Below are 26127 nucleotides of genomic sequence, written 5' to 3' on the forward strand. Positions count from 1 at the left end.
GTACATAACCCCCCCGTAACCACTAGGCACAGGGGCGGGGACCCAGGTGTCCGGGCCCCCCCCACCACCAGGGACCCCCGGGGGGGGGTATGTGTGCACCGTTGCCCCCATGACCGGCAATGAGGGGCGGCAGGACCCAACCCCCCCCCTGAGGTGGGTGGGGGGCACACACACACCCCCCCCCCCCGCCCCGTGCCACCCTGGGGGGGTCCCCCAGGGCCCCTCCACTAGTAATTTATTTGTAGGGACGCCCCACATTTGCACTAAGCCCCCCCATTATTTATACCCCCCCCCTCCATTTTTTGCCCATCCCACCCCCCAGCTTATTGCCCCCCCTGTTTTTTTTGCCCCCTCCCCCCGGTTTTTTGCCCCTCCCTCCATCTTCTTACCCTCCCCGCCCCCCCCCGCCCCCGGTTTGTTGCCCCCCCTCCAGGGGAAGAGACGAGAATAAAATTGTGTTTCTGCAACTGGCCTCTGCGTGTGGGGGGGGACACATGGCGACACACACAGGGGGACCCCAGAATGGCCCCTGGGGGGGTGGGGGTGCGTGTGTCCTGGCCCCGGGGGACAGGGGGACAGCAGCGCCGTGTCCCTTGGGCTGTCCCCATGGGGCACCGGCTGCTGCCTGCTGTCGCCGTGGCCCTGCAGCGTCCCCAGGCTGCCCCCCTGTCCCCATACGTCACTCCCTGTGTCCCCATTCTATCTCCAGTCTGTCCCTGCGTCCCCATGTGTGGCCCATCACGTCCCCACGTGCCACCCATCGTGTCTCCAGTGTCCCCATCGTGTCCCCAGTCCATCCTGGATCCCCATGTGTCACCTATCGTATCGCCAGTCTGTCCCCATCGTCTTCCCCACGTCCCCACACGTCGCCCAGCATGTCCCCCACCCATCCCTGCGCACCAGCCCTCATCCCTGCCCCCGGTGTCCCCAACCTGTCCCTGTCCCCAGACACGTCAGGGCCACCCCGAGTGTGAAAAGAGTCTCTTTAGTATAAATAAGGGCAGAGCCCGGTGGCCCCACGCCGTGGCGGGGACATAAAGTGACGAAGGCACAGGGCGCCCCGCCGGCGCGACACCACGGTGCCACCGCCCCACCGGGGACAGGGGACAGCGGGTGGCCGTGGGGACAACGGGGCGCCCGCCCGCCCACCCGGGGGGCTCAGTAGTATGGGGACGGAGTGGTGTCCTGGAGCGGTGGCAGCCGTGGGGGTACGTACGGGTGACGGTGACAGTGACAGCTATACCACGGTGCCGCTAGGAGAGCCGCCGTTCTGCGAGGACAGTCCCTGCCAGGGAGGGGGACCTCAGTCACCGGGGGGGACCCCCACACACACTGGTTCCCCCCCCCACCATGTCTGTCCTCCCCAGCCCCCAAAGCCCCTCTCTGACCCCCCCAGGCTGCTGCTGGGACCCCTCATGGCCCCCCAGTCCCCCCCAAAGCCCCTCTCCGACCCCCCCAGGCTGCTGCTGGGACCCCCCACATCCACCCCAGCCCCCCAAAACCCCTCTCCAAGCCCCCCAGGCTTCTGATGGGACCCCTCATGGCCCCCCCAGCCCCCCCCAAAGCCCCTCTCCAACCCCCCCAGGGCTGCCGGTGGGTCCCTCGCGTCCCTTCCAGCTCCCAAAAAATCCCTCTCCAACCCCCCCAGGCTGTAGGTGGGACCCCTCGTGTCCCCCCAGGCCCGCCCCCCCCCCCGCACTCACGGCCTTGCCGGGCCGTGCCCAGGTGCAGATGAGTCCCTCCTGGCAGGCGGTGACGATGCAGTCCTCCAGGAAGAGCAGCACCGTCAGCCGCTCGTGGGCGATCTTCTTGCAGACGAGGGGCTCCAGCAGCGGCACCTCGTGAATGCGGGGACACAGCGCCGTCCCCAGCACCTTGGCCGTGTCCAGCCGCCCCCGGGGGCCGGCCCCGCCAGGGGGTTTCTCCCCGCTCCGGCTGATGTTGCCCAAACTGTGGTAGCGTTTGTGTTCTTTCTCGGCGCCGGAGGGTCCCTTGCGTTCCTGCAGCGTCAAGGTGGCGAAGCGGCCGACGCTGAGAGCCGGGGGGACGTCGGGCGGGGGGCCGCGGGCTGAGCCCGTCCCCGCCGGCTGCGGGAGGCTGTTGGAGCGGGAGAGTGAGCGGGGCAGCCCTGGCACAGGAATGCCGGCATCTGCCGATCCGGTGAGGGTCCGGGCGCGGGAGAGGGGAAGCCGGGGGTAGAGGACGTCCTCGGTCAGGTCCCACAGGCAGAACTGGGTGTCCTGGCCGGCCGAGCCAAAGCGGTAGGTGACAGCGGGGGAGCGGCGGGTGAGGGGGTCGGCGGGCTCGTCCTCCTCCTCACCCCCGCTCAGCTCGGGGGGCTGGGGGCTCTGCGCCGCCCCGGTGAAGGGATCAAAGGCCACGGCATTGACCCAAGACTTGTGGCCGTGACCTCGGGCCACCACCCGCCCTTCGGCAAAGGACCAGACGGTCACCAGGTCGTCCTCTCCCCCCGTCACCACGTAACGGCCGTCGGGGCTCCAGCAGACGCAGAGCAGCCCCCCGAAATAGCTCTTCATCATGCCCTGCAGCAGCATGGAGTCAAAGTGGAAGACGCGCAGGCAGCCGTCCTGGCTGACGCAGGCCAGCGAGCGCCCGTCTGGCGAGAAGGCGAACTCGTTGAGGGCCCCCTCGCCCACCGCCCACTTGAGGAGGGGGTTGCGGGGGGTCTTGCTCTTGCAGGCGAAGACGCTGAAGCCCTCGCCCTGCGTCAGGAGGTTGTACTGGGGGGCCGCGGCCCCGCAGGGCTGCTCGGCGTCATACAGGTAGAGGTGGCCGCTGGCGTGCGAGGCCAGGAAGAGCCGCTCCGTCTCCGGCAGCCACTTGACGAAGGTCACCTTCGTCTTGTCGATCAGGCGCTGCGGGGAGGGGAGGAAAAGGCGGGGGTCAGGGGGGGCGGGATTGGCCCCGCAGGCACGTCTGGGGACACAGAGCGGCAGCACGGCACAGCCGCGGTGTGTCACTGAGGGCAGAGCCCGAAGCGGCACATTTGGGGACACAAACGGGGACTCTGGGGACATGAATGGGTGACGTCTGGGGACACAAGTGAGGGCTGAAGCACAAACTTGGGGTGTCACTACGGTCAAAGCCAAAAAAGGAGCATTCGGGAACCGGAATCGGTGCATTTGGGGACACGAATCCATGTCATAGTGCAGTCCCGGGGCGTCACTGAGGGCAAAGCCCAAACTGGCACACTTGGGGACAAGAATGGGGACATTGGGTGACACGAGTGAGGGCTGAGGCAGAACCTTGGGGCATCAATAAGGGCAAAGTCAAAAAAGGGGCATTTGGGGACCTGAATTGGTGTGTCTGGGGACACAAACTGGTGTCAGGGTGCAGGCCCAGGGTGTCACTAAGCACAAAGCTGAAAAAGGAGCATTTGGGGACCTGAGATGCCGCATCTGGGGACCAGAATCCCTGTCACAGCGCAGCCCTGGGGTGTCACTGAGGACAAAGCCCAAACTGGCCCATTTGGGGACATGAGTGAGGGCTGAGGCAGAACCTCGGGGTGTCACTGAGGGCAAAGCCCAAACTGGCATGTTTGGGGACCCAAAATGGGGACATTTCGGGACGCAAGAGAACGCCACAGCACAAACCCAAGGTGTCAGTACGGGCAAAGCCAAAAAAGGGACGTTTGGGCAGCCAAATCTGAGTCGTGGCGCACGCAGCCCTGCCTCTCGCTGAGGGTGCAGAGCCATCGCGGGCCCCTAACGACCGCCGCCATCTCCAGGTGGAAGCCTCAGCCCCTTCTGGCGTCTCACCTCCTCGTTAAAGAGCTTGCTGGCGTCCTTCTTAACGAGGTCGAGGCACTGGACCTGCCCGGCGGAGAAGCCCACAAGGAGGGCGATGGTGTCAGCAGCAGCCGTGAACTGGTTGAAGTCGTGGCAGGTCGGCTGCGTCCCCTTGTAAATGCGCTTGTCGATGGGCTTGTGAAGGTCCAGCGACTGCGGGGGGGGGGGACGGGACGGGGACGTCACCAAAGGGGACGCCACTGACTGGGGGATGTCACTGAGGGCAGGGGACACCCCCGCACCCACCCCGGTGGTGCAGGGAACATCCTTGTCACCGTCACACCGCTGCCTGGCCCATCCTAGGCCAACCACCCCCCGCAGACGGCTCCCGGGGGCTCCGGGGTCGCCATTACTGACCCGGACGTCACCCTCCCTGCTGTCCCCACTAGCGGGCAGCTCTTGTGGGGTCCGGGGTCACCGTTACTGTCCCCGGTGTCACCATCTTCAGTGTCCTCGCTAGAAAATGGCTCCTGGGGGGGTCTGGGGTCACCGTTACTGGCCCAAGCGTCCCTGTCCCGGCTAGCAAAAGGCTCCCGGGGCTCTGAGGTCACCGTCCCTGTCCCCGTCCCCGCTGGGCCCAGCCCCCCGGTACCAGCCCCCCAGTACCGGCTCTATGATCCCTGCGACAATCCCGGTGTCCCCAGTACCCCCTGGCTCCAGAACCCCCGTTAACGCCCGGTTCCTCCCCCGCCCCGAGACCCCGGTTCCCCCGTTACCCGGCGGCTGCCGCGACCACCGGAGCCGGCCCCACCGTAGAAGTAGAGCTCTCGGCCCAGGTTGAAGCAGACCCGGCTGCGCTCGGCCGGGCCCCCGGGTTCCTCGGCGGGCGGCAGCGTCAGTCGCACCATAGACAACCGCACCGGGGGTAGCGCGGCCGAGCCGGGGGCGGCGGCGGGGCCCGGGCCGGCAGCGGGCGGGGACGGTCCGGGGGCGGCGGCGGGGCCGGCTCGGGGCCGCGGCTCGGGGCCCAGCAGCCGGTAGGAGCCCTCGCGGGTGCGGAACTGGCTCTTCAGCTCCAGCGGCTGGGCCGGGAGCGCCGCGGGGCCATCACCCGGCCCCGGGGCCGCCGCCGCCGCCGCCATCTTCCCGCCGGAAGGGCGTCACCGCCCGCCGGAAGCGCCCCGCCCGCGCGCCGCCGCCGCCGCCATGGCAACGCGCTGAGTCACGCGCCTGGCCCCGCCCACCCCGGCGCGGCCTGGCAGCGCGCCCCCTGGCGGCCGCCCCCAGCGCCACAACGTGCCCCCCCCCCGCCCCCCACAATCCCCCCCCCCCCCCCCAAAAAGCAGACACAGCCCGGAGCCGCTCGCAGGCCTTTATTGAGCACAGCACCCCAGGGGGCGGGGGCGGGGGCGCCCCCCCAGCCCCCCCTCAGCCTTCTGCCGGCCCCGCGGGGGCTTCGGGGGCCCCCCCCGGGGGCACTTCGGGGCTCTGGGTGCCCGGCGGGGGCGGCTCCGAGGAGGGGGGGCTGCCAGGGGCTGCCTCGGCCAGGGGGGGGGGCCGCTGCGGGGGGCTCCGCGGTGGCGGGGGGGTCCTGCAGAGAGAAACGGGGGGGGGGGGGTGGTTAGAGATGGGCCTCCCCCCAAGAAGGGCACATGGGGTGCTGGGGGGGCTGCATACCTTGGGGGGGGCGGCGGGGGGCTCCAGGGTGGCATCAGGGGGGGACCCGGCCCCCCCTGAGCTCTCCTCATCCTCGGGGACACTGATGAAGATGGGGGGGGGGCTCGAGATCGGCCCCCCCCAGCTCGGGGGGTGCTTCGGAGGGGGCAGGGGGGGCCCCTGTGCTGGGACCCCCCCCCGGCGCTGCGGCGGCCGCCTTCCCCTTTGCCTCCTCCTCGTTGGGCCGCTTCGGGGGCTTCTCCTGGCGGGGGGGGCACAGGGTGGGGGGTGAGGGGGGGCCCCCACCTTGCCACGGTGGGGGCTGGGACCCCTCCGACACACCCCCCCCCCGCGCCCCCACCTCTCCAGGGGGCCCCTCCCGGGCGTCGGGCTCGTGGCGGGTGGAAGCCTCCAGGATGGCCATGGTGGAGAGCGGGATGTGGGCTTGCTGCAAGGGGTTGGGGGGGGGGACACACGGCGGGTCAGGGGGAGGGAAAACGCCACCCCCCCCCCCCCCCCAGACTTGGGGAGGGGGTGGGGTGCCCGCCGTGCCCCCTCCCTGGGGGCTGGGGGGGTCACCTGGTGGGGGGTGAGGGCCCGGACGTGGCTGAGCAGCGGCTCCCGCAGCTCAGGGCACTTGTCGAAGATGGCGGCCAGCTGGGGGGGGGGCAGCTGCAGCACCACCTGGAAGGACTGGGGCTTCGTGCGCTGGCAGCACTTGATGAACCCCTCCCACACCTTGGGGTACTTCCACACCTGGGGGGGGCAGGAAGGCAGAGGGAGGGTCGGGGGCGGGGAGGGCCCTGGGGGCTCCCCCCCGGCCCTGGGACCCTGGGGGGAACAAGGGGGAGCAGCGACACCCATGGGGACAGAGGGGGGACGGTGACACCCATGGGGACAGATACAGAGAGAAGGGACAGACACCCCCACGGGGACACAGAGGGAAGGGACAGACACCCCCACGGGGACAGACACCCCCATGGGGACACAGAGGGAAGGGACAGACACCCACAGGGACGGACACAGAAGGAAGGGACAGGCACCCCCAGGGGGACACAGAGGGAAGAGACAGACACCCACAGGGACGGACACCCCCACGGGGACGGACACCCCCACGGGGACACAGAGGGAAGGGACAGACACCCACGGGGACGGACACCCCCACGGGGGCATCCCGGGACAGTGGGACAGGAGGGACGGACACCCATAGGGGCAGAGGAACAGGACAGACAGACCCCAAGAGGGAGAGACACCCGGGCTGTGTCCTGTGGGACGGGACAGGCAGACACCCATGGGGACATGGGGACAGGGTGACCAGACCCCTCTAGGGACAGCCACCCAGGCTGTGACACCCAGGGAGAGCCGGGCAGGACGGACAGACGCCCAGAGGGACTCAAGACAGGGTGACCAGACCTCCCCCTGGACAGCCACCTGGGCTGTGACCCCCAGGGACCCCCCCCCCAGGGGACCCACCCTGGACCACCAGCCCCCCGTGCTGGGGCCAGCCAGAGGGACAGCAGGACAGGACAGACGGGACACCCAGGGACACGGGGGTGGGATGACCAGACCCCTCTAGGGAAAGACAGCGGGGCTGGGACACCCAGGGACAACACGACAGGACGGAGAGCCACCCAGAGGGATGGGGTGACACCCGGGGGGACACCCCGAGGGACAGAGGGACCAGCAGAAGGCCAGACGGACACACAGAAGAACGCCCCGAGGGACACGCAGAGGGACAGGGGGACCCGCTCCACGGTGAGGCGGGACAGGACATTCATGACGAAGCCGCCCAGCCAGGTGGGGGTGCACGGTGAGGGACACGGAGAGGGACGGGGGGGACAGCGGGACCTGCTTCATGATGAGGCGGGAGAGGATGTTCATGACGAAGCCGCCCAGGCGGGGGTACATGGTGAGGGCCTGGATGACGGTGCGCATGAGCAGCATGGGCAGGGGGCTCTGCTCCATCAGCTGCTGCATCACCACCGCCAGCACCTCCGAGGTGTACACGTTGCGCTCGGCGAAGCACAGGTTGGTGGCTGCAAGGGACAAGGAGGAGGCGTCACCCTCGCCTCCAGGCTTGCCCGCCGGGGGTGTCACCCCCCGCCCTGCGGCACCCACCCTTGATGATGGACTTCATGTCGCACTTGGAGGAGTCGATGTTGTGCAGGGCGATCAGCAGCTCCCCCGGGTTCAGCGGGGACACGGCCGAGGCGCCGTCACCTGCCGGGGGACAGCGCTGAGGTGGCCCCGTCCCTCAGGAGGTCGGGGTGGGGACAGGGTCCAGGCGCCAGGGCCCGTGTCCCACCCCATGGTGGCCCCCAGAGGCGAGGACTGGCCCTGGGGTCACGCTATGTCCCTGCAGCCATTCCAAGGGAGGTGCCGTGTCTCACCTCCCAGCCCAGGATGGCCCCATGTCCCCACACAGAGCACTAGGACTGTCCCCAGGGGTGCCCCATGGTGTCCCACCACCCCAGCGATGGCCCATCTCCCCACAGCGAGCACTAGGGCTGTCCCCAGGGACGCTCCACGGTGTCCCATGTCCCCACAGTGAGCATTGGGAGCGTCCCCCAGGATTGCTCCATGGTGTCCCACCACGGAGAGGTCCCACGTCCCCACAGCGAGCACCGGGACTGTCCCCAGGGAGGTGCCAGGCTCCACGTCCCACTCTGGGGCTGCCGCATGTCCCAGGGCCGTCCCCGTCCCCTACCGTGCTGTGTCCCCAGCAGGCGGTTGAAGACCTCCTTGACCACAATGGGGTTGAGCTTGATGAGTTTGGGCAGGGCCTGGATCACCTCTTTCTGCATCCGAAACGGCAGCGCTCAGCCAGGGGGATGTGAGGAGAGGGGACGCGAGGGGAAGGGACGTGGATGGAGGGGACATTCTGACCTTCTCCAGCCCGTTGAGGACAGGGATGAGGAACCTCACGTCTGGCAGCCGTTTGTGATAGAGATCACGGACCCTCTTCACCAGCTCGGGCGAGGGGGGCACTGCCAGGAGGGGGTGGCACGTCACCATGGGGCACGTGCCACCCCGCCACGTCCCCCCCAATCCCTACCTTTGTCCGTCAGGCTGTGCAGGCAGCGCGTCACCAGCGTCTCGGCTCCCTTGGGGCAGTTCTCCACCAGCAGCAGCAGCTCGGGCGAGTTCATCCCCATCCCCCGGATCTACAGGAGAGCCACCGCCGGCGTCACCGGGCCACCGCACCCCACACTGCATCCCCTCAACCCTCATGGGTCTCACCGGCTGCTCGATGACCCGCAGGACGGTGCGCTTGATGTCGGCGATGGCCTCGGTGTAGACGGACGCCAACTCATGGATGAGCTTGTGGTTGTGGGGCAGCAGCGCCAGGTAGAGGTAGAGGCACTGCTTGATGGTCTCCTCCGTCCACGGCGCGGCCACCTCTGCATCACACACGGCGTCACCGGAGCCCCGGGGACCGCCCCCGGTGGGCGCCACCCCATCCCCAAAACTCACCCGTGTCCTTGTCAGCCCCGAAGAGGACGGAGGGTGGGTTGGGGTGCACCAGGAGCTGCAGGTAGTTGAGGGCGAACTTCTCCACATACTCCCGTAGCTGGTCCTTCTCGTACATGCGCTTGATGAAGAGCAGGGCCTGCTGGCGGACCTGCGGGGCAGCTGCGTGTCACCGGCGTGGGGACGGGGGTGTCCCCTGGGGGCGCCGGAGGCCAAGTCCCCTGCCAGTACCTTGTCCTTCTCATGGGAGCTGAGGTCCAGTAGGACGTGGAGGTACTGGAACTGCCGCGACGGCCGCTTGAAGATGAGGTCGCGCAGCGTGGACATGCCCAGGTAGGTCCGGCTCTGGGGAGGGGGATGACACGGCGGTGAGGGACACCGCAGCTCATCCCCACGTCCCCAGCGCCGTCTGTCCCCAACCCTGCGTGTCCCCACCTCGTCCTCGCAGTACTTGCGGATGACCTCCAGGGCGCTCTCGGTGATCAGCGGCGCCTCCAGCACCACTTTGGTGAAAATCCTGTCAGGAAACGGACATCAGCGGGGCGGGGACACCACCAGAGTGGGGTCACCACCGCGGTGAAGATGATGCCACCGGGGTGGGGACACACATGGGCAACCCTGGGGACCATCTGGAGGAGTATCCATGGCCTGAGAGCTGCAGCTCCCACCGTGCCAGCTCTCCGGAGCCTGGTGGCACCGTCCCGTCCCTGGTGGCACCGTCCCTACCCGTCCTTCTGGTCAGGCTTCTCCTGGAGGCCGGCGAGGAGCCCGATGAGACACTCATCGTAGCGCTCCAGGCTGCCGGCGGGGAGGTGGCTCAGGTAGGCGTTGTACTCCTGGAAGAGCCAGGCAAAGGCCAGGTCCAGGCGGCCGCGGACGTCGTCGAGGATGAAGGCCAGCACCTCGCTCTTCAGCGGCACCTCGAACTGCGTCACCAGCGAAGCCAAGATCTTCACGCGGGCCTGCCGGGGGACGGGAGGCGAGAGGGTCTTGGCGAGATGTGGGGAGCGAGGCGGGGGGCTCACCCCCATGGTTTGGGGCGGGGGGGTGGCCAGGCGTACCTGGGCAGCCCCGCTGCAGGCCACGGCGCGCTCGGCGCGCAGGATGCGCTTGATGGCGCTCAGCTTCAGCTTCTCCATCTGCGCGTCGCTCAGCGGCTTCAGGACGTCGGCCAGGCGGAAAACCTTCTTGCGGCCGCCGGCGCCCGCCAGCCTTGGAGGGGAGACAGGGTCCGTCAGCACCCGCGGGTGCCCCCCCCTGCCCCGGGGAGCGGTGGCGGGGGGGCTCACCGGGGTTGCGTGGCCGGGATGATGGGCTCGGGGCGACGCTTGGCTTGGGGGGCTTCCTCCTCCAGCAGGTTGGCAGCCGAGCCTTGGGCACCCAGCACCGAGATGGCCTGGCCCTGGGCCAGCGCCGAGAGCCGCCGTTTGATCACCACGCTCTCCGGCTTGGCCGCCTTCTCCTCCTTCGGCTCCTCCTTCAGGTGCTTCGTCTGTTCCACGCCTGAAACGGTGCCGCGGCCGCTGACTCCTGGGCTTGGGCTAAGGAGCAACCAGCCTCTCACCCCCTCAGGGCGAGCGGGAAAGCTCCCGGCTCCCGTCCAAGAGGGGGGAAGGTTGTCAAAAAAAATATTTCCGGAGGCGGTTTCGAAACCCCAAAACGCACGATAACCGAAGTACAGAACAAGACACCGGAGCTAAACGGAAGACATTCACCTTGTCCATCCTATCGACTTGCAGGCGACTCGCTTCTGACTCACCCCGAATTCCATTTTCCCGTGTGTGTTTCCGCCTCGCCGTAACGAATAAGGCGAACCTCACCACTGAACTTAACAAACCCTCGGCGGACCGCTATTAAAATTTGTTAAATCCCACCCAACTTCTCCAGCTTTGCCAAATCCTTATTTCACCCCAGTAAAACCTATTGCTGCTCCCTGCCTTTGAGCGAGGAGGCGTTCCGCTCCTCTGCGACCCGGGCTGAGCACCCCGAAAAGTGCTGCCATGGAGGAAAAGAAAGGGGGGACACGGACACACACACACACGGGACGCGCGCACCCGCCCACCAGCCCCCGCTCACCCGGGCCGAGCCCCGCCGCTGTCATCTGGGTGGCCATGAGCCGGGCCAGGTGCTTGATCTGCGCCTCGGTGCCGGCCGACTCCACGGGGGTGTAGGTGGCCTGAAAGGAGGCGGGCATGGCCTCGGGCAGGTACACCATGCTGATCAGCACCTGCAGGAAGAAGCGGGGGGGACACATCGCCTTAGAGCCAACCCCCCCCCCCCAAAAAAAAAACCCGCCACTACACCCCCAAAGCGCCACGACACCCCGCAAAGCGCCGCCTCCCCATCCCCTGACCAGGTTGGCGACGTTCTCCGGGGTGAGCAGCGGCTGCAGGAACTCGGCGGTGATGTCCGTGTCCGAGGGGACGCTGGCCTGGCCGGCAGCTTTGGGGGCCGCCACCATCGGCGGCTCCAGGTCCTTGTCCTCGTCGTCCTCACCCAGGGGGGGTTCTGCCAGGAGGAGAAGGGAGGGGGGAGGTGTCAGGGTCTCCAGGAGGTCCCTGGGGGGGTCATCAGCCACGACCAGGCAGCGGGGACCCCAGAAAAGGAGCAGGAGGACTTAGTGGGACTGTTGTGGCACCGATGGTCCCCAGGAGGGACTGGGAACGCCCCACGAGAGCACTGAGAAGACTGAGGTGGTGTTTAACGCCACCAGCGCGACAGCCGGCGTGACCAGGAAGGGACTGGGAGGATCTCGGGAGGGACTGGGACGACCTCTGAGGGGCACTGGAAGGACTTGGGGGTGTTTGATGCCACCACCCTTCCCCAGGAGGAACCAGAAAGATCCCAGGTAGCACCAGGAGGACCTGCAGGAGGTGTACTGCCACCACTTGTCCCCAGAAAGGACTGGGAGGACTCCAAGGGTACGTAGTGCCACTGTCTGTCCCCAGAAAGGACTGTGAGGACGCTGGGGGGGGGGTTGTAATGCTACCACCCGTCCCCAGCTTCCCCAGGAGGGCACTGGGAGGACCTTCGGGGCCTTTAATGCCACCCCCCACCCGCAGTGCGACCAGGAAGGGAACAGGAGGACTCTGAGGGGCACGGGGAGGACCTGAGCGCGTTTAATGCCACCACACGTCCCCAGGAGTGACTGGGAGGACCCCGAAGGGCATTTAATGGTACCACCCACTCCCAGGAGAAACCAGAAAGACCCTGGGGGGCACTGGGAGTACCTTGGGGGGGAGCATAATGCCACCACTTGTCCCCAGGAGGGCACTGGGGGGACTCCATGCAGCATTAGGAGGACCCAAGGGTGCGCAGGGCCCCCAGGGAGGAGACAACCGTGACACCCCCACATCTCACCAATCTTCATTTTCTTGAGGGTGGCGTCGGGCTCGTCACGGGGTCGTTTGCGGGTGTCGCGGGGGCTGGGCATGCTGCGGGCAATCTCGGCCTGCTGGGTGCCCAGGTCGACGAGGAGGGTGGTGATCTGGGGCTGGAAGTCCCCCGAGGACGGGTGCCGCAGGACGCTCAGGAGGTGCAGCTTCAGGTTCTTACGGACGCTGCTCACCTGCGACTTGGCCAGGGTGGGGGGCAGGTTGGCTGTGAGATGGGGGGGACACACTGTGTTAGGGATGGCTGGGGACACCTGGGGACACCACGGTTTGGGTGGCAGTGGGGTCCGCTGCCTGCAAGACGGCGGGGGTGAGCCTGGGTCCTTGCTTGAGATAGAAGGTGGGTGCTCAGGAACCGTGCCCAAGGATGGTTGGGTCCCCAGCCTCCCGTGGGGACCTTGGGGACCCGGATCTGAGGACATCTGGGGTCTCCAGCCTCCCATGGTGGGACCGTGGGGCCTGGGCCTGAGGACGTTTGAGTCCCCAGCCTCCCACGGGGACCTTGCAGACCCGGATCTAAGGACATCTGGGGTCTCCAGCCTCCCATGGTGGGACCGTGGGGCCTGGGCCTGAGGACGTTTGAGTCCCCAGCCTCCCACGGGGACCTTGCAGACCCGGATCTGAGGACATCTGGGGTCTCCAGCCTCCCATGGTGGGACCGTGGGGCCTGGGCCTGAGGACATTTGAGTCCCCAGCCTCCCACGGGGACCTTGCAGACCTGGGCCCAAGGACATTTGGGTCCGCAGCCTCCTGTGGGGGGACCTTAGGGACCCAGAACTCCCCAGGGCAATGGGTGAGCCCGGGACCTCCCCACCCTACAAGTGCTGTGGGAACCGGCCGGCACCGGGGACGCTCTGCTCCCACGGGTGACAGTGACATCCGGTGAGGCGACGTTTACCGTGGAGGGTCTCATAGGCTTGGATGACCTCAGCCATGAACATGGGCCGCTGGCGGGCGATGGTGGCCAGGGAGCCCAGCGCGGCCGTCAGGTTGATGCTGGAGATGGCCGGGTGCACCATGAACTTGAGGAGCTGCTCCAGGGCGGCCTTGCCCTCCTCCCACAGCACGTCTGCGGGGACATGCGGGACGCTCAGCCGGGGGGGGGCGTGTGTGCGCGTCCCCCCCGCCCCCTTTCTTGGAGGGGTCCCCGGCGCCCCACGGCCTCACTGTATTTGATGTAGGGGTGGTCCTTGGGAATGCGCTCCAGGCTGATGTCGTTCTCGTGGCGCTTGGGGACGTCAGAGTCGGCCATGCGGGGCGAGAGGGTGATGATGAGCCCCTCCACAAACTTGATGGCGTGGGTGCGGATGCCGTCGTTGTCCGAGTCCAGGAGGAGGATGATGTCGCTGGCCATGGCCGCCATCATCTCCCAGCAAGCCTCCTGCAGCTCGCTGATCACCTTCGACTTCACCATCCACTGCAGGCAGGGAGGGGTTAAACCGCACCCCCCCCGGCCCCGGCACCCACGGGCACCCCCCCACCCCTCCAGCCCCAGGGTGCCTCACCTGCAGGGCCACCTTGTAGAGCTGGGTCATGGTGAGGATGGCCTTCTTCACCACGTTGACGTTCTCATCCTTCAGCAGCATGTTGAGGTTGGCGATCAGTTTGAGCAGCAGCTCGATGTCCCGCTTGCTGGGGGGGGGGGGAATGGGACACACACACAAAGGGTGGGGGGGACACACAGAAACGGGCCCCCGGGAGAAGGGGGTGCTCAGCACCCACGCCTCCTCCCGCCCGTCTCCCCAGAAGCCCAGATGGGGCCCATCTGTCCCCAGGGACGGTGCTGAGCGTCCCCAGGGCTCGAGAGCGGGTCATCGGGTGACACCCACCCCCCCCCCTCCAAGTGGGTGCTGAGCCCTCCGCACCCGCCCCCCAAGTCTGGACACCCCCACCTTACCACGCCTCCTCGATGAAGCCCACCACAAACTTCCGCACCTCGATGGACTTGTCAGCCTGGAAGGCGATGATCTCCTGGAGGGGGACACGGCGCGGGGGGGGCTCAGCACAAGGCTGGATCCATCCCAGCACCTCCCCCCCCACCCCCTTCAGGTCTCCGTGACACCAGCCCCCCCCCCCAGCTCACATCCAAGAAGTTGTCCAGCAGCGTGGGGTCCTTGTTGATGATCAGCTCCTGCACCTGGGGACAGAGAGACGCAGTGGGGACATGGGAATGGCGTGTCCATGTCTCGTGTGTGTCCCCCCCCTCCCCAGTCCCCGTCATCCTGCCTGTGTCGTCCGTCCCCCCCACCCGGCGCAGGGGGGCAGCCCCCCAACTCACCTGCTTGAGGATGGTGATCTTGGAGTCAGTGCTGATCAAGGCCGCCTGGTTGAGGAGATCCACCACCTGGGGGGGCAAATAACGTGTGTGTCCCCAGCGTGTCCCCCCCCACACACCCCATGGGGCAACCGCTGGCTCCCCTCCACTGCGGCCACTGTGTCCCTAGACTGGATCTGCTCCCCTCCCCCCCCCCAGCCAAACCCACACCACCAGATCCCCCCCGCCCCCCCCCCTCCACCCCAGACCCTCCCCAGTGGAACCCCCCTGGGAATCCTGACACCCCCAACCCCAGGATCCCAAGGATCCTGTCCCCCCCCCCCACTGGATCCTAGGGATCTTCCCTCCCCGCACCTGCCCCCCCCCCCCCCCGGGGGATCCTGCCCCTGCTGATCCTGGACCCAGTGGATCCCCCCATGGATCCTGCCCCCGCCCCATCCTGGGGATCCCAGGTATCCCCCCCCGCCACCGCCCCATCCCAGACCCTCCCCATTGGTGTGTGTCCCCCCCCCCCGCCGTCTCATCCTGGGGATCCCAGGGACCCTGCCCCCCGCCACCCCATGGATCCCAGGAACCCTGCCACCCCCGATGGATCCCGGCCGCCCCCCCCCTCCCCGCCGTCCCGATCCCCACCCGTTCCGAGGTGCTCCGTCCGTCCCCGCTCTCCTCCTCGCTGAAGAACTGGGAGGCCACGCTGCGGCGGGGGCTGGGGCCCTCAGCCCCCCCCGGCCCCGCCATGGCCCTGCCTGGGGGGACAACACCGTCACCCCCCCCATACGACACTGCTATAGGGGCCTGGCTGGCTCCCGCGCGGCCCTGGGGGGCTCTATAGGGAGCCTGGGCTCTCCCAAATGACCCATACGGCCCCTGGATGCTCTATATGACCCCAGAGACACCCAATAACACCCCTGCCATGCCCCATAGGGCCCTAGGATGGTCTATATGACCCCAGAGACACCCCATAGAGCCCCTGCCGTGCCCCATAGGGCCCTAGGATGGTCTATATGACCCCAGAGACACCCCATAATGCCCCTGCCGTGCCCCATAGGGCCCTAGGATGCTCTATATGACCCCAGAGACACCCCATAGAGCCCCTGCCGTGCCCCATAGGGCCCTAGGATGGTCTATATGACCCCAGAGACACCCCATAACGCCCCTGCCGTGCCCCATAGGGCCCTAGGATGGTCTATATGACCCCAGAGACACCCCGTAGGGCCCCTGCCGTGCCCCATAGGGCCCTAGGATGGTCTATATGACCCCAGAGACACCCCATAACACCCCTGCCGTGCCCCATAGGGCCCTAGGATGCTCTATATGACCCCAGAGACACCCCGTAGAGCCCCTGTCACCACCTACGTGGCCACAGGATGCTCTATACGGCCCAGAAATGCCCCTTACATCTCCCACCATGCCCCATATGGCCCTAGGACTTTCTATAGGGCCCACAGACACCCCATAGAGCGCCTGCCGCGAACTATACGGCTCCAGGATGCTCTATACGACCCACAGACACCTTGTACACCCCCTGGGATGCCCCATACGGACCCCAGATGCTCCATATGGCCCAAATATGCCCCTGGAGACTCTATATGGCCCAGAGACACCCTGTACAGCCCCTGCCATGACCTATATAGCCCCAGGATGTCCTAAGCAGACCAGAAATGCCCATACAGCCCCGGGGATGCCCTATATGGCCCAGAGACATCCTGTACATACCCTGGGATGCCCCATATAGCCCCTGCCATGCCCTATGCAGCCCAGAGATGCCCCATACACCTCCTGGGATCCCCTATACAGCCCAGAGATGCCCTGTACAGCTCCTGCCATGCTCTATACGGCCCCCCCGGATACTCTATATGGCACAGAGATGCCTCATACAGCCCCTGCGATGCCCTATATGGTTCCCAGATGCTCTATACGGCCCAGAGGTGCCCTGTACAGCTCCTGCCATGCTCTATGCGGCCCCAGGATGCCTCAGACACCTCTCAGATGCCCTTCAGATGCCCTACACAGACCCAGCCATGGCCTCTTGGCTGTCCTATATGGTCCCAGGTTGCTCTATATGGCTCCTAGGAGCCATATACAGCTCTTTATGGCCTCCAGGTTGCCCCAGAGACCTCTCACTTGCCCCACGCAGCCCCAGGTTGCTCTGTATGGCTCCTGGACCGCCCTGTATAGCACGGAAACGTCCTGCGCAGCCCCTCGGATCCCCTATACGGCCCTTGGGACCCACCAGCTGACCCTGGAGTGCCCTATACAGCCCCAGGGCGTCCTACATCCCCCTGGGACATCCCGTACGTGTCCCCCCTACAACCCAGTGCCCGCCCCAGGCCCCGCCAGCACCCCACCCTATAGATGTCCAGGCCCATGCAGCCCAGTCCCTCTCGACCTGGCACAGGACCCTATAGAAAGCACCCCCCTCCATACACCCTCCCAGGGGATCCTGCTGCCTGCAGAGCCCCATTTCCCACCCAGCCCTGAGCCCCGCTAACCCTCCCACCCCTATAGGAACCTATAGCCCCCACCCCTACAGTACCTCCACCCCCTAGGGCACCCCATCTTCACACCTCCCACATCCGTATACACCCTATAGCGCCAAGGCACCGCCCAAGAACTTACGGAGCCCCCTCCCACACCTACCCCAACCCCTAGAGGTGCCTATAGCCCCCTGCACCCCCCCCCCCACATAGCCCAATTCCCCCCATATTCACCTGGAGCCCCCCCTGCCCCCACACGCTGCCCTGGGGCCTATAGAGCCCCTTTGCTGGCCCCCCAAGACCCTTCCAGGAACCTACGCCCCCCCCACAAGACCTCCACTCCCTATAGAGACCCACCATCCTGGGCCCCACCAACCTCCTACACCCGGCCCAGGGTCCTATGGACCCCCCAGGCCCTATAGAGCCCCCCATCGCCACCTTGCAGGCCCCTCTATTGCCTCCTCCTCCTGCAGGCCCCTATAGAGCCCCCCTATACCGTACAGGTTCCTATGGGCTCCGCCACCCCCCCACACCTCCCGGAGCCCTAGAGCCGCCCCCCCCCCCCGCAGGCCGTTACATACCCTCCCCCAAGCCCACAGACCCCTATAGAGTCGTCCCGTCCGTCTGTCCGTCCGTCTCCCCCCCCCCGGCCCCAAAGCCCCCCATGAAGCCCCCCCCAAACACATGGACCCCCATAGAGCCTCCCTCACACCCTATGGCTCCTATGGAGCCCCCCCCCCCGCCCCCGGCGGGGCCCTACAGAGCCCTCTCCCACCCCGCAGCCCCCCCCCCAGCCCATAGACTCCTACAGAGCCCCAGCACACCCATAGAGGCCCTCACACACCCCACAGATCCCTAGAGAGGCCCCCCCACGCCCCGCAGGTCCTTATAGAGCCCCCGCACAGCCCACAGACAACACCCCCCCCCCCCCCGCCCAATCTATAGGCCCCTACGGAGCCTCCCCACACCCCGCAGGCCCCTACGGAGCCCCCACACCCCGCAGGCCCCTACGGAGCCCCCCTGTCAGCCCGGAGACCCCTTTAGAGCCCTCCCACACCCCACAGAACCCCCATGGAGACCCCCCCCCCCCCCCCCCCCCGGACTCCCGCCTCTCCCCCCCTCACCGCCGCGCTCTCCCTCTCCGCCCCCCCTGCGCACGCGCGGCCCGGCCCCAGGCCCCGCCCCCCTGCGCCCGCGCGCGCGCAGGGGGCGGGCTGTCACGCGCGGGCGCGGGGGGTCGATGCGCGCGCCGCGGTGGCGCGCTCTGCGCACGTTGGGGGGCGGGAAAGGGGGGCGCCCCCCCCCCTTCCCCCCCCCGCCCCGACTTGCCCCCCCAAAACCCACCCACTCGCGTGTCGTGACTCAGCCCCTGCCCGGCGACAAAGGACCTCGCCCCGCATCCCCCCCCCCCCCCCGCCGCTTTTGTGGGAGAACGGGAGGAAAAAAAGGCAAAACTCGTGGGTTGAGCCGGTTTGTCAGAAAGGCAAAGGGAAAACCACCGCGACGGTGGAAAATTAACCCGACCCCCAGCAGAAGCAGGACATTGTCCAGCCCTTATTCCCTACCGTCTGCGTCCAGATCTCCCACTTCCAACCAACCGCCACCACTTTTCCCTGTCTTTGATAAATATATATGTATATATATGTACACATATATTCGTACAGATACAACAGCCTAAGTCTCGGGACCATCCCTCTGAAACGTCCGTTGCGCTCATTCAGTCTGCGACTTTGGGTTCCACCTGTCAGAACGCTCTCAGGGGGACACGGCGAAGCCCGTGGCGGAGTCGGCGTGACAAGAGCGTGGGACCCCGAAGGGAACTTTAGCTGAACTCATGACCGAAGAGCTGAGTCGCGCAGGGACTGCGACTCCCTGTGACCGGAGACCCTGGAGTACGTGCAAATCGTGGCACAAGATACTGCTCCAGACGTTATTCGTAACCAGCGTTGAAAGGCCTCACGTGTATTCCCATGGATAAAGGCCCATGGAGCATCCCCGTGGTACTACCAAGGGCGCTCACGGCATCATCAATGGTCCCCACGGCTTACAGGGCCATCACAGAAGCCTGTGGTCCCCGTGGTGCCACGAAGGATGCTCATGGTGCCATCCGTAGTGCCCACAGTCCCCGAGGTGCCACTGAAGATGGCGACTGGTCCTGGTCCTGGTCCTCATGATGCCACCAAGGATCTCCACTAGGATCTGCAGAGACCCGCAAATCCGCGGAAAGAGCCATGGACACGGTCCCCCGTGGGTCCGTCCCTGTCCCCCCCTTCCCTTCTCCCCCCGTCCCCGCTCCCGGAGGGCATGAATGGAGCGGGGCGCTGCAGGCATGAATGAGGGGGCGGGGCCTTGCCAGCAGGGGGCACCACAGGCGCAGGTGGCTCCTCCCCCTTCCCAGGGGTAATGACTGACAGCCGCAGAAACCAATGGCTACGCAGAGGCGGGAGCCCGTCTCCGCCTGACAGCCAATAGCAGCGGTGCGCGGCGCGGCTAACGGCCGCCTGCGGAGAGGCGGGGCGTGAGGGAACAGGCGGCGGCGGGAGCCAATGAGACGCCGGGGCGAGGCGCAGCCGGCCAATGGGGCGGGGGAAGGGCCGCGGGGGGGGCGGGGCTGCGGCTGAGGCGGCGGAGGAGCGCGGCGGGCGGTGAGTGAGCGGGGCCGGGCCGGGGGGGGGGTCCCCGGCCCCCAGCAGTGCCCCCCGGCCGGGCCTGCCCGATCTCTGCCGCCTGAAGAGCCCCCGGTACGGCCAGAACAGCCCCCGGGGCCCTGCTCCCCCCAGAGCCCCCATAAAACCCTGTCGTACCCCCTCGAACAGCCCCCCCGAGCCCTGCCCACCCCCCCCCTTCCCGAGCAGCCCCCCCCCCCCCCCCCAACCAAGGCCTGGGCTCTCCCCGTGTCCCTCTGTTCTCCCTCCCCCCGCTTCAAACTGCCCCCCCCGCCCCGGTCCCCAAATGACCCGGTGGGTCCCCTCCGTGCTGCGGCCTCCCCTCCCACTCCCCCTGTCAGCGTCCCCCAAAAAATCTGTGCCACCCCCCCCCCCCCCCCCCCCATACACCCACCACCTCAGAGTCCACCCTAAACCACCCCCCCCCCAGCCCCTTGGACCTGGGTCCCGTTTCCCAGGGGTGCCCCCCCCCATCTCCTGGGGGTGCCTCCCGCAGGTCCCAAGCGTGCTCTCCCCCCCCCCCCGCAGGTTCCCCCCCCGCCCCCGCGCCAGCGTCATGGAGGAGCCGCGGTACCTGCAGGCTGACCTTGCCTTCCGGGGCGGGGGGCACACCGTCCGGCTGCGCCTGGCCCCCGCCGCGCTGGGGGTGGAGGTGGAAGCCCACGGCACCGTGGACCAGTGGAGGGGCGAGTTCGACGCCGCCTGTGAGTCCCGGTAGAGGAGGGTGCGGGGGGGGACACACACATTCCCCCCGGAATGCTGACTGACTGGAGCCCCCCCTTTCCTTGCAGTCATCGAGGAGCTCACCCACAAAACGGGGAATTTCAAGCAATTTGGGGTTTTCTGCAGCATGCTGGAGTCAGCGTTGACGCAGGTGAGGCCGGCGACGTCCCTGCCGTGTTTCGGGGGTTTTGTGTGTGTGTGTGTCCCACTGAGCCCCCCCTCCCCAACTTTTCCCTTCCGCAGAGCAGCGAGTCCGTCAGCCTGGAGCTCCTCACCTACGCCGACCTGGAGGCCCTGCGCAGCCGCAAAGTGGGGGCCATGCCCCGGCCTCCCCCCTCCACCGCTTCCCCTCTCAATGCCAAGCGCTACCTCATCCTTGTCTACTCCGTCGAGTTCGACAGGTAACAGGGGACAGCGAGCGGGGGGGCAGGACCGGGGGGACACTACCCTCACCCCCCCTGCCATATTGCCCCCCCCCCTTCCAGGATCCACTACCCGCTGCCGCTGCCCTACGCCGGGAGGCCGGATCCTGCTGCGCTGCACCGGCTGGTGCGGGAGCTGCGAGAGGAGCTGGCGCGGCTCCGGGCTCGGCGCAGGGACGATGGCCGAGATGCCGAGATCCGGCACCTGCAGGACGGGTGAGCCATGCTCGAGTCAGCGGGAAGGGTCCGGGGGGACCCCAGAGCCAGGAGGGATGCCCCCCCCCACCTCCCCCCCTCACCACACACCTCGGCAGGCTGCGGCGGGCGCTGGAGAAGCGGGCAGCAGAAGCAACGGCACTGCGGAGGATGAAAGACGAGCTGGCGCGGGAGAAGGCCCGGCACCAGCGTGAGCACCGGCAACTGGCTGCCGAGGTGGGCTGGGGGGGGGGGCTGGGGGGGGCCGGTGGCAGCAGAGGGAACCTTTCATCCCCCCGCATCTTGCAGCTGGCGGAGGTGAAGGCGTCGGAGCGGAGGCTGCAGCAGCGGGTGAAGAGCCTGACGGCCGAGCTGGCCTCCTGCAAGAGGGGGTGAGGCCGGGCTGGGGGGCACGGGGAGGGGGGGGCCCTGCCTGGGCGTGAGGTGTGCCCCCTGACCCCCCCCGCCCTCACGCCGCCGGTCCCCTCAGCAGCCACCGGACACCTGTCGGCACGGCCAGCCGTCCCCAGGAACGACGCTCGGCATCCCGGGAAAGCCGCCGTGGCGGCCAGGGTCGCCCCCCGTCACGGTCCCCATCACCCGCAGGTGGGGGACGCTGAGGGACACACGTGGAGTGGGGGGGGGACACACACATGGTTTGCCGCCCCTCCCTGCCCCAACACCCTCCTCTACCCCCCGCCAGGCTCCCGCCCCCCGCGCTTTGACCCCACGGCCTTCGTCAGGGCCCGTCAGCGGCGGCAGGAGGCTGGGCTCAAAAAGTAAGCGGTGACATTGGGGTTGTCACTGTCCCCGTCCCCTGTCCCCCCTCAGCCCCCCCCCCCCCCCCGCCCTTAACCACCATCTCCCTTGGGTGCAGCCAGCGGCACGGGGCAGCTTTCGGCAGCGCCAGCCCGGCAAGGAGCCGTGGTCGCAGCTCCTCGGGTGAGTGGGGATGTGCTGAGGGGTGGGAGTGGGGGGGCACCCGGGGTGGGGGGAGCACCCACTGGGTGCTGGGGCTCCTTCGCCCCCCTCCCCCCCCCGACTCCCATTTCTCCCCACAGCCGAAAGCTTCCGGAGCCGGCGCTCGGCGGTGAGTTCCAGCAGTGAAGCTGATGAGCGGTCCAAGCCCCTGCCCCCCAGGTAACCGCCGGGGTGGGGGGCAGCGGGGGGGTGTGGGGTGGGGGGCAGGATGTTTGCTCCCCCGCCCCCCCCCCAGCACCCCTTAACCCCTCCTCCCTCCGTGGGGCAGAGGCAGGAGGGAGACCCGCGCCCAGAGAGCCCTGAGTACCTTATCTTGGAACAGCCCCGGCGTGGTGAGTGGCCCCCCCAGATGCCTGGGACCCCCCCCCCCCCCGATTCCCCTCCCCAGCTTTGGGGGGTCTCCCCCCCTAAGTGGGGTGACAGGACACCAGTGCCACCGCCACCTCCTCCCTCTCTCCCCAGGCCCCCCGCCCGGCTGCCGGCCGCAAGGTGCCCATGGGCAGCGTAGCCAGCGAGCGCCCTGGGAAAGGTGAGCGCCCCCGTGCATTTTCCGGGTGTCCCCCACCCCGATTTAGGTCGGTTTTTAACCCATTTTCCCTTGTCCCTGCCCCCCCCCCCCCCCCAAAGAGAACTGCTCTGAGGAGCCCTCGGCCGAGCTGGCCGAGATCGACGCCCGGCTGCAGGCGCTGCAGGAGTACATGGAGAGCCTGGACACCCGCCTCTGACCCCCCCGGGGCGCCTCCACACCCGCTTCGGGGACTCCCAGGGGACCCCTCGGGACCCTCAGCTCCCCCCCTGTGTCCCCAGGGGGTGACAGCACTGGCACGGGGGGGCAAATGTCCCCCCAAATAAACCTTTGTATGGCCTCAAGGTGTGTCCCGCTGCTTGGGGGGGCCCTGTGTGTCCCCACTCACTGTCCCCTGCCCCGTGTCCTGTTTCTGGGGACGTGGCAGGAGGGGGGACGCTAGGGACATGGCCGGGGGTGACAGGGGACAGTGCCAGGGCTTAGGGACATGGGGGACACAGACCATGGCCCAGGCCACCACGATGTGACACCGGCACCCATGTCACAGCTACCCTGCGCCCCACCTCCGATGGCCTGACACCCCTTCAGGTGGGTGTCCCTGCGTCCCCTCCAGTGACACCGCTGTCCCCACAGCGCTGGCCGAGCCCCCTGCTGTAGCTGTGCCACATTTTATTCAGCTCCATGTCACACAAAATGGTGGCGTTTTGGGACAACGGTGGCTGGAGCCAGCCCAGGGCCACAGTTCAGTGACGCTGGCAGCCAGCCACGAGGCCACCAGTGACAATGCCACCAGAGCACGGAGGTGCTGGGGGTCCGGGCGGCCAGTCTCTCACACCGAAGCCACATTTCGTGCCACCATGGCCACACCGGTGACGATGCTGCCACCACGGCACAAAGGTCCTGGGGACAGCGTGGGGTGCTGGAGCCACGACTCGGTGACGGTGCCACCACAACCGCACCCTCGGGAGGGTGCTGCGGTGACAACGCCCGCGGTGACCACCCTGCCACAGAGAACACGGTGCCAGTGACACTATGAGAATGCCAGTAGCGCCACGAAAACGCTGGTGATGCCACGAGGATGCCGCTGCCTACAGCGCCGGCGGTGCCACAAGGATGCTGGTGACACCACGTGGTGACACTATGAGGATGTCGGTGATGCCAGGAGGACACTGGTGAGGCCACGTGGTGATGCGGATGATGCCAGCTTGTGATGCCAGGAGGACGCCGGTAACGCCACGAGGACACTGGCAATGCCATGCGGTGATGCTGGTGACGCCATGAGGACGCCGGTGACACCACGGGGTGACGCCACGAGGACGCTGGCGATGCCATGCGGTGATGCTGGTGACGCCATGAGGATGCCGGTGACACCACGGTGTGACGCTACGAGGATGCCGGTGACGCCACGAGGACGCTGGCGATGCCATGCGGTGATGCTGGTGACGCCATGAGGATGCCGGTGACACCACGGGGTGACGCTACGAGGATGCCGGTGACGCCACGAGGACGCTGGCGATGCCATGCGGTGATGCTGGTGACGCCATGAGGATGCTGCTGCCCGTCCTGTCCAGCAGACGGTGGCAGACGGTGACGCTGCCGGGGGGTGCCAGCTGCAGAGAGGCCGGGGGCGGCGGGTGCCAGGCCCCGGCGTCATCACTCAGAGCGCGGGCAGGCGGATGTCGGGCAGGAGGCGGCAGGCGGTGACGATGTCGACGGTGGCGGCCACGGCGCGCAGGTCGCGGCGAGCCAGGCGCAGGCAGTGGGCAGCAGCGGCGGCGGTGGCCTGCGCCCGGCCCAGGGCCCCCCCCAGCCCCCCAAGGTGCCGGGCGGCGCTGCCGTAGCTCTGCCGCAGGGCGCTGCCCACCGCCCCCCGCAGCCGCCCCGAGCCCTCCCACAGCCGCTGCTGCAGCAGTGAGGGGCCCCCCCGGCCCCCCCAAACCACCGCCGGCTCCTCTGCCAGCAACGGGGGGGGCTTCGGCCTCTCACCCCCCTCCTCCTCCTCCTCCTCCTCCTCTTCTTCGGTCTCAGAGGCTTCACCCGGCACCTTCAGCCCGGCCCCGGGGACCCCCCCGGTCGCCCCCCCCAGCAGCTCCGGCTCCGAGTCGCTCTCGGAGGCTTCGCCCGGCACCACCCTGGGGGGGCGGGGGGCGGCCATGGCCTGGGGGAGGACAGCAGGGGGGTCAGGGGGACAGCACACCCCACCCCACCCCCCCCGGTGTCCCCAACCTCTGCCCCCCCGCCTCCCGCCGTGCTCAGTCCCCCCCCGGGTCCCCTCGACCCTCTGACCCCCAACCAAGCCTCAGCCCCTCCCCCAGCCCAGGGACCTCCCGGCCCCACGGAGACCCCCAGATCCTCCTCCCCACGCCCAGGGAACACCCCCCCCCCCCCCCGACCCGCTCCCCCCCGGCGGCCGCAGCCCCCGGGCTCTGCCCCTCCGGGACCCCCCGGCATCTCCCACCTCCGGCCCGGCGCCGCCGCAGGTCACATGACGGTGGGCACCGCGTCACGTGCCGGGGGGAGGGCAGCCTCCATCCCGGAAGTGCCCTTGCGCGGCGCATGCGCGGGGCGGGCGGCGGGGTGCGCTCTGCCCCCTGGCGGCGGGGGGGGGGGGGAGCGCTGCAGCGGGGGGGGCGCTGGGGGTGTGGGGGGGTACTGGGGAAACTGGGGGTTACTGGGGGTCTGGGGGAGACGGGGGGTTGCTGGGAGGGAGTGGGGGGCCTGGGGGTCTGGAGAGTACTGGGGAAACTGGGGGGGGAATGGGGGTTGCTGCGAGGGACTGGGGGAACTGGGGGTCTGGGGGGTACTGGGAAAACTGGGGGAGACTGGGGGATACTGGGGGTTACTGGGAGGGATGGGGGGACTGGGGGAGACCGGGGGTTGCTGGGAGGGACTGGGGGTCTGGGGGGTACTGGGGAAACTGGGTGGGGGGGACTGGGGGAGACTGGGGGTCTGAGGGGGGAGACTGGGGGAGACTGGGGGAGACTGGGGGGGGGGATAGGGGAGAATAGCGGGGTACTGGAGGGACTGGGGGACACTGGGGTGACGTGGGGGTACTGGGGGGTACTGGGAGGGATGGGGGGGGCCTGGGGGAGATTGGGATGCCGGGGTCACGGGGAGGGACTTGTGGGGGGGGGAGAGGAACTGGGGGAGACTGGGGGGGGACTGGGAGGAACTGGGGGAACGACCTGGGGGAGACTGGAGGGTACTGGGGGAGACCGGGTCACTGGAGGACACTGGGGTGGGGGGGGGGGGGGGTACCTGCAACACCCTCAACCTCCCAGGACCCCTGAGACACCCCCCCCCCCCAAAACACCCTGACCCCAGGAGAGTGGGTGCTGGGGGGGGTGGGGGCTGGGTGCCCCCTGTCACCCGTGGGTGCCCCCAGCTGAGCCCACGGGGTGCTGGGAGCCGCCGGCGGGGGGGGGGGGGGGGTGGGTGGTGGGTGTGCACCCCCCCGTGGGTGATCGCAGGACACCCCCCACCCCCCGTCCCAGCTCTACAGATCCCATAGGACCCCCCCCCACCCCCACTCACCAGCTTGCCGATGGGGGGCTGGGAGTCCATGGGGCCTGGGGAGGGGGGGGGGTTACCACT

General features: G+C 68.2%; 4 protein-coding genes across 6 annotated transcripts; 1 reads left to right on the forward strand and 3 right to left on the reverse strand.

Annotated features, from left to right (window-relative positions):
• Positions 1–969: 969 nt before the first annotated feature.
• Positions 970–4903, reverse strand: DMWD (DM1 locus, WD repeat containing). 2 transcript variants are annotated; one of them, XM_054183907.1, is made up of 4 exons: positions 4526–4903; positions 3780–3962; positions 1704–2876; positions 970–1270 (listed from the first exon to the last, which is right to left on the reverse strand). In XM_054183907.1, exons 1-4 carry the CDS (start codon positions 4889–4891, stop codon positions 1238–1240), a joined length of 1755 nt encoding a protein of 584 aa, XP_054039882.1. In that variant the 5' UTR covers positions 4892–4903; the 3' UTR covers positions 970–1237. The 2 variants fall into 2 exon arrangements, with proteins under 2 accessions (XP_054039882.1, XP_054039881.1); XM_054183906.1 differs by having other exon boundaries at positions 970–1285.
• Positions 4904–5428: 525 nt separating this feature from the next.
• On the reverse strand, positions 5429–18196 carry SYMPK (symplekin scaffold protein). Its single transcript, XM_054183888.1, has 26 exons — positions 18145–18196; positions 15177–15289; positions 14547–14612; positions 14352–14405; positions 14166–14239; positions 13774–13900; positions 13436–13685; positions 13167–13337; positions 12237–12476; positions 11230–11384; positions 10953–11103; positions 10166–10379; positions 9938–10088; positions 9603–9838; positions 9312–9393; positions 9108–9221; positions 8880–9027; positions 8646–8806; positions 8461–8569; positions 8292–8392; positions 8113–8203; positions 7524–7625; positions 7254–7441; positions 5985–6161; positions 5767–5853; positions 5429–5667 (listed from the first exon to the last, which is right to left on the reverse strand). The coding sequence occupies exons 2-26, from the start codon at positions 15279–15281 to the stop codon at positions 5494–5496; spliced, it is 3528 nt and encodes a 1175-aa protein (XP_054039863.1). The 5' UTR covers positions 15282–15289; positions 18145–18196; the 3' UTR covers positions 5429–5493.
• Positions 18197–20224: 2028 nt separating this feature from the next.
• CCDC61 (coiled-coil domain containing 61) lies at positions 20225–22877 on the forward strand. 2 transcript variants are annotated; one of them, XM_054183899.1, is made up of 13 exons: positions 20225–20390; positions 20478–20560; positions 20653–20810; positions 20895–21047; positions 21146–21263; positions 21336–21418; positions 21517–21632; positions 21730–21805; positions 21904–21968; positions 22088–22166; positions 22276–22339; positions 22470–22536; positions 22635–22877. In XM_054183899.1, the coding sequence occupies exons 1-13, from the start codon at positions 20243–20245 to the stop codon at positions 22730–22732; spliced, it is 1308 nt and encodes a 435-aa protein (XP_054039874.1). In that variant the 5' UTR covers positions 20225–20242; the 3' UTR covers positions 22733–22877. The 2 variants fall into 2 exon arrangements, with proteins under 2 accessions (XP_054039874.1, XP_054039875.1); XM_054183900.1 differs by having other exon boundaries at positions 21520–21632.
• A 1013-nt stretch (positions 22878–23890) lies between these two features.
• Positions 23891–25105, reverse strand: BLOC1S3 (biogenesis of lysosomal organelles complex 1 subunit 3). Its single transcript, XM_054183901.1, has 2 exons — positions 24992–25105; positions 23891–24691 (listed from the first exon to the last, which is right to left on the reverse strand). Exon 2 carries the CDS (start codon positions 24686–24688, stop codon positions 24191–24193), a length of 498 nt encoding a protein of 165 aa, XP_054039876.1. The 5' UTR covers positions 24689–24691; positions 24992–25105; the 3' UTR covers positions 23891–24190.
• Between the last annotated feature and the right edge of the window lie 1022 nt (positions 25106–26127).

This window comes from Rissa tridactyla, chromosome 27, assembly GCF_028500815.1.
Source record: "Rissa tridactyla isolate bRisTri1 chromosome 27, bRisTri1.patW.cur.20221130, whole genome shotgun sequence".
Classification (NCBI taxonomy): Eukaryota; Metazoa; Chordata; class Aves; order Charadriiformes; family Laridae; genus Rissa; species Rissa tridactyla.

Coding starts and splice junctions, on each gene's coding strand:
- SYMPK (XM_054183888.1), bottom strand. CDS start 15,281: ATGGCGGGGCCGGGGGGGGCTGAGGGCCCCAGCCCCCGCCGCAGCGTG. Junction 12,477..13,166: donor AGCCTATGAGACCCTCCACG/GTAAACGTCGCC, acceptor CCCATCTCACAG/CCAACCTGCCCCCCACCCTG. Junction 9,839..9,937: donor CCTGCAGCGGGGCTGCCCAG/GTACGCCTGGCC, acceptor GTCCCCCGGCAG/GCCCGCGTGAAGATCTTGGC.
- CCDC61 (XM_054183899.1), top strand. CDS start 20,243: ATGGAGGAGCCGCGGTACCTGCAGGCTGACCTTGCCTTCCGGGGCGGG. Junction 22,167..22,275: donor TCCAAGCCCCTGCCCCCCAG/GTAACCGCCGGG, acceptor TCCGTGGGGCAG/AGGCAGGAGGGAGACCCGCG. Junction 22,340..22,469: donor CTTGGAACAGCCCCGGCGTG/GTGAGTGGCCCC, acceptor CTCTCTCCCCAG/GCCCCCCGCCCGGCTGCCGG.
- BLOC1S3 (XM_054183901.1), bottom strand. CDS start 24,688: ATGGCCGCCCCCCGCCCCCCCAGGGTGGTGCCGGGCGAAGCCTCCGAG.
- DMWD (XM_054183906.1), bottom strand. CDS start 4,891: ATGGCGGCGGCGGCGGCGGCCCCGGGGCCGGGTGATGGCCCCGCGGCG. Junction 2,877..3,779: donor GCAAGCTCTTTAACGAGGAG/GTGAGACGCCAG, acceptor CCCTCCCCGCAG/CGCCTGATCGACAAGACGAA. Junction 1,286..1,703: donor GGGCACGGCCCGGCAAGGCC/GTGAGTGCGGGG, acceptor CCTCCCTGGCAG/GGACTGTCCTCGCAGAACGG.